Raw genomic sequence first — 5,725 nt, 5'->3', positions numbered from 1 at the left:
CCAGCTGAACGTGCCCTACACCACCTGTAAATGGATCACACTTCCTGTCTGACAGGAAGCAGTGCGTTAAGCTGGGAACACAAATCTCCGACTCCAAGTCCTTCAGCACCGGAACTCCTCAGGGCTGCGTCCTTTCCCCTCTGCTCTTCTCCCTGTATACCAACAGCTGCACCTCCAATCATCTGTCCGTCAAACTCTTGAAGTTTGCGGACGACACCACCCTCATTGGGCTGATCTCTGGTGGGGATGAGTCTGACTATAGGTGGGAAGCTGACAACCTGGTGACCTGGTGTAGCCAGAACAACTTAGAGCTAAATGCTCTTAATACAGTTGAGATGGTTGTGGACTTCAGGAAGAATACAGCCCCCCTCACCCCCATCACCCTGTTAGACTCCCCAGTCAAAATTGTAGAGTCCTTCCGCTTCCTGGGCACTATTCTCTCCCGGGACCTCAAGTGGGAACTGAACATCAGCTCCCTCACCAAGAGAGCTCAACAGAGGGTGTACTTCCTACGGCAGCTGAAGAAATTCAACCTGCCAAAGACAATGATGGTGCAATTCTATACAGCGATCATTGAATCCATCCTCACCTCCTCCATAACCATCTGGTACGCTGCTGCCACTGCCAAGGACGAGAGCAGACTGCAGCGTATCATCCACACTGCTGAGAAGGTAATTACCTGCAATCTACCAACCCTCGAGGACCTGCACACAACAAGGTCCATGAGGCGAGCGAGGAAGATTGTGGCCGATTCCTCCCACCCTGGACACTCTCTGTTTCAGCTACTCCCCTCCGGCAGAAGGCTTCGGTCCATCAGGACCAAAACCTCACGCCATAAAGACAGTTTCTTCCCATCTGCTGCTGGCCTGTTAACATTTTATCTACATAATGAAACCTTGCCGATATTAACTATGTTAACCTATTTGTATTTTTTTAAATTATATCTTAAAGCTATTTTATATTCGATATTTATTCAATTTTATATACTTCAGCCCCTTGGTGTTAGTTAGACTTTTAAACCTTATTATTATAGTAAGACTTGTTTAAAACTTATTTAAGATTTTAGATTCCTATATGTTGAATGTATGCACCATCCTGCCAAAGTAACTTCCGTGTCGGTGTGAACTTTCATGGCGAATACCCTTTCTGATTCTGATTCATTCTCAATAGGAATCGATTCTAAATGCTCTCCTTTTCTAACACAATCGATTCTCATTGTAGGTATCCCAATGGGATTCGATTCTATGCGCTTCAAATCACTAGCTAGATCGATTCCTATGTTATTAGAACAAATCGCCATAATCAATTCCCATGTTATCGAAAATGTATTCGATTCCATTTTACACTCACGACCAACGTCAATTCCAATGCAGTCCCAATAGGGATCGATGCCATCGGCTACATTTTTGACCACTATCGATTCGCATTTGTTATCCCGATAGGAATCGATCCGAGTTTTTAATTTAACCTTGAATCGATTTCCTCAGCACGTGACTTGGGTGAGGCGGGCGCGTGGCTGCGTGTGGAGTTAATGGCGATGTCGAAACTCTACAAACTTGGCCTACTCTTCCCCTTCATCCTGCCTCTCCTCCTCCACCACCTTGTCACGTGCAGCAGCCACGGTGAGCAGAGCCCGAAGTGGTCGATAAATCGGGTGCCAGGTTGTGATTGTGTGGAGAGTGGTGGTGCAGTGGTTAGCGCACTGTGTAAGTGTGAGTGGGGAGTGGTGGTACAGTGGTTAGCGCACTGTGTGAGTGTGGAGTGGTGGTGCAGTGGTTAGCGCACTGTGTGTGTGTGGGGAGTGGTGGTGCAGTGGATAGCGCACTGTGTGTGTGTGAGTGGGGAGTGGTGGTGCAGTGGTTAGCGCACTGTGTGTGAGTGTGTGGGGAGTGGTGGTGCAGTGGTTAGCGCACTGTGTGTGGGGAGTGGTGGTGCAGTGGTTAACGCACTGTGTGTGTGTGGGGAGTGGTGGTGCAGTGGTTAACGCACTGTGTGGGTGTGAGTGGGGAGTGGTGGTGCAGTGGTTAACGCACTGTGTGTGTGGAGTGGTGGTGCAGTGGTTAGCACACTGTGTGTGTAAGTGTGTGGGGAGTGGTGGTGCAGTGGTTAACGCACTGTGTGTGAGTGAGGAGTGGTGGTGCAGTGGTTAGCGCACTCTTGAGTGTTTTTTCTCCATCTGCCCAGCTCCGCTGTTCCCACTGAATGTTCGTTTGGAGTCTCGAGACCTCCTGGCGACCCTTTGCTGGGACCCCGTTGAAGCGGCTCCCAGTGGGGATGGAGGGGATAGACCCCCACTTGTTGATCCTTTAACCATCAACTCGACCACCACGACCACGACCAACTCAACGTTCCTGAATGTTACATACAGAGTTCAGAGCAAACTGTGAGATGCTCACTCACTCAGCCACTCACTCACCAACCCACTCACCCACTCACTAACCCACTCACTTACCCACTCACTCACCAACCCACTCACCCACTCACCAACCCACTCACCCACTCACTCACTCACCAACTCACTCACTCAGCCACTCTCTCACCAACCCACTCACTCACCCACTCACTCACCAACCCACTCACCCACTCACTCACCAACCAACTTACCCACTCACCCACTCACTCACCAACCCACTCACCCACCCACTCACTCATCCACCAACCCACTCACTCACACACACACACACACGTCTCTCTCACCCACTGGCTCCTCACCACCCTCACCACTCCTCCCTGTGTCTCTGTCTGCGCAGCTTCAGACGAGCCCGCTGGCAGACCGTCTGCGCTGCAACAACGGAGACACGGTGCGACGTCTCCTCGGCGCTGGACGATCCCGGTGACCGCTACCTCCTCCGTGTGAGATTCTCCTTCTCATCCTCGCCGTCACGATCCTCACCCTGGGTCGCGGTTGTGGTCCTGCCCTTGATGGAAAGTGAGTGGCACGAGATTGTACATATGCCTGTGTCTCTGTGTGTGTGTCTCTCTCTCTGTGTCTCTGTGTGTGTGTCTCTCTCTGTGTCTCTGTGTGTGTGTCTCTCTGTGTCTCTCTCTCTGTATCTCTGTGTGTGTGTCTCTCTGTGTCTCTCTTTGTCCGTGTCTGTCTGGTGCTCACTAACAGCACTTGCCCCAACGGTATTTTTCAGGCTACACGGAGGATCTTTTTCATCTTTGTCTGTGTGTGTCGCTGTGTATGTCTGTGACTCTTTCTGCCTGTGTGTGTGTCTTCGGCTCACAAGGGGAGATCACACAAACTCCACTCACTCTGTAGGACAGGGGGAGATCACACAAACTCCACTCACTCACTCTGTAGCACAGGGGGAGATCACACAAACTCCACTCACTCACTCTGTAGGACAGGGGGAGATCACACAAACTCCACTCACTCACTCTGTAGCACAGGGGGAGATCACACAAACTCCACTCACTCACTCTGTAGGACAGGGGGAGATCACACAAACTCCACTCACTCTGTAGGACAGGGGGAGATCACACAAACTCCACTCACACACTCTGTAGAACAGGGGGAGATCACACAAACTCCACACACTCTGTAGGACAGGGGGAGATCACACAAACTCCACTCACACACTCTGTAGGACAGGGGGAGATCACACAAACTGCACTCACTCACTCACTCTGTAGGACAGGGAGAGATCACACAAACATCCCTCGCCATGACCCCCCCTCTCCCGTGTCTCAGCTGTGCTCAGCGCTCCGTCGTTCACCCTGAGGCTCGACAAACTGACGCGGGGGGAGGAGGAGGAGGGCGATGGTGGTGAGGATGAGGATGAGGAGTGCGGTGTTGTGGGTGACGATGAAGACAACGACGATGATGGCTACAGCGACAACGACGACGGCGATGACGATGACCGTGACGGCGGTGACGATGACCGCCGTGATGACGGTGGTCCTGGGGTGGCTGGGGAGTTGGAGGCGGTGGTCGACGGAGAGCCGGAGGTGCGGAAGCTGTCGTTGTTGGTCTCCGTCGGGCGGGGGTGGAGGGCGCTGGTGTCGCACGACGTGAAGTTCCACCATCAGGTTGACATTTCGACAAGAGGCGGCGTTCAACTCACGGTGAGAGATTGCGGGAGTTGTGACGGGGGTCGGGAGGTTGTGGCGGGAGATGTGCGTGGTTGAGTGGGTGGGTGGCGATGCTGCTACTGATGATGATGATACTACCAATGACACTACTACTGATGATGCTACTACTACTGATGATGATGCTGTTGCTGCTACTACTACTGCTGCTACTACTGATGATGATGATGCTTACTGCCAGGAGCGCTTCATCGGATGCCGGTACCAACACCGAATGATGCTTCTGCCGGGACGCGAGGATGAGTACTGTGTCCGCGTGAGAATGGTAGCCGACTTGCCACGGTGGAAGGCAGGGGAGTGGTCTCCACTGTCGTGTGTCTCCGTCCCTCCACCACACAGCACCGTGGGTGAGTGGGTGGCTGGGTGAATGAGTGAGAGGTATTTTTGTGCGTGTGAAGTGGGTCTCTGTGTGAGTAGTCTTGTGGATCTCTATGAGTGGTCTATGGGTCTCTGTGTGAGTAGTCTTGTGGGTCTCTGAGTGGTCTATGGGACTCTGCGTGAGTAGTCTATGAGTTTCTATGAGTAGTCTATGGATTTCGATTTAAAGCTTTCGTGACTGCAAGGATTCATCTTTGGTTCTTTCGGTAAAGTCACCACGTAGAATGAGAATAAAATAAATTGATAAAATAAAATGACACAATAATATTCTCACGACGTTTCGGCCACAACACAAGCGGCCTTCATCAGGTGAAGGGACGAGACTGTCTGGAGGACAGCGCTGGAGCGAACACGAGGACAGCGCTGGAGCGAACACAGCCACGCTCAGACCAGCGCTGTCCTCCAGACAGTCTCGTCCCTTCACCTGATGATGGCCGCTTGTGTTGTGGCCGATACGTCGTAAGAATATTATTGTGTTATTTTATCAATTTATTATTTTATTCTCATTCTACGTGACTTTATCGAAATTACCAAAGAAGATAGTCTATGGGTCTCTATGAGTACTCTATGGATCTCGGTCTATAAGTCGTCTATGGGACTCTGCGTGAGTAGTCTATGGGTCTCTATGAGTAGTCTATGGGTCTCTGTGAGTAGTCTATGGGTGTCTGTGTGAGTAGTTTATGGCTCTCTATGAGTAGTCTATGGGTCTCTATGAGTAGTCTGTGGGTCTCTATGAGTAGTCTATGGGTCTCTGTGTTGTCTTCCCACCCAGCCCCTCGTGTGGGTGTCGACACGGACGGCCAGGTCACGGCGGTGGTCGGCCAGAAGGTGGCGCTGCTGCGCTGCGTTCTGTGGGGTGCGGCCGTGGTGGTGGTGCAGGCCAACTGGCTGAAGGCCTCCCGTGGCAACGTCTGGGCGGGGGCCAATTTGGCCGCACTCAGCCCGCTGCACGGCACGGCGTACTCCAACTCGTCCCTCGCGGGCCGACTGCGGTTCCGCGTTGGGGGGCCTCCCGGCGACGTCTCGCTGGAGCTGCTGGACGTGCGGGCTGGCGACGGGGGCCTCTTCCTCTGCCACGTGGCCACCTTCCCCCACGACAACTTCGAGGGGAGGGTCAACCTCTCTGTCATCGGTGAGGATTGACACTGCCCCACGCAGAGACCCATAGACTCATCATGCAGAGACCCATAGACTACTCACGCAGACACCCATAGACTACTCACACAGAAACCCATAGACTACTCACACAGAC

The 5,725-nt window shown here is 52.6% G+C and overlaps 1 protein-coding gene across 3 annotated transcripts in view; it reads left to right on the top strand.

Annotated features, from left to right (window-relative positions):
• Nucleotides 1–1,481: 1,481 nt before the first annotated feature.
• Nucleotides 1,482–5,725, top strand: part of LOC142913283 (uncharacterized) — a 10,519-nt gene continuing 6,275 nt past the window's right edge. For all 3 annotated transcript variants that reach the window (XM_076060824.1, XM_076060823.1, XM_076060822.1), the window contains exons 1-6: nt 1,482–1,622; nt 2,185–2,383; nt 2,751–2,929; nt 3,698–4,071; nt 4,277–4,442; nt 5,246–5,605. In XM_076060824.1, the coding sequence (XP_075916939.1) occupies nt 1,532–1,622; nt 2,185–2,383; nt 2,751–2,929; nt 3,698–4,071; nt 4,277–4,442; nt 5,246–5,605 (1,369 nt within the window). In that variant the 5' untranslated portion in view covers nt 1,482–1,531. The remainder of the gene's footprint in view (nt 1,623–2,184; nt 2,384–2,750; nt 2,930–3,697; nt 4,072–4,276; nt 4,443–5,245; nt 5,606–5,725) is intronic.

Source organism: Petromyzon marinus, unplaced genomic scaffold (genome assembly GCF_048934315.1).
Source record: "Petromyzon marinus isolate PM22_M1 ecotype Great Lakes invasive population unplaced genomic scaffold, UKy_Petmar_22M1.pri1.0 PM_G_Scaffold_24, whole genome shotgun sequence".
Lineage (NCBI taxonomy): Eukaryota > Metazoa > Chordata > Hyperoartia > Petromyzontiformes > Petromyzontidae > Petromyzon > Petromyzon marinus.
This window is presented reverse-complemented; position numbering and strand designations above follow the sequence as displayed.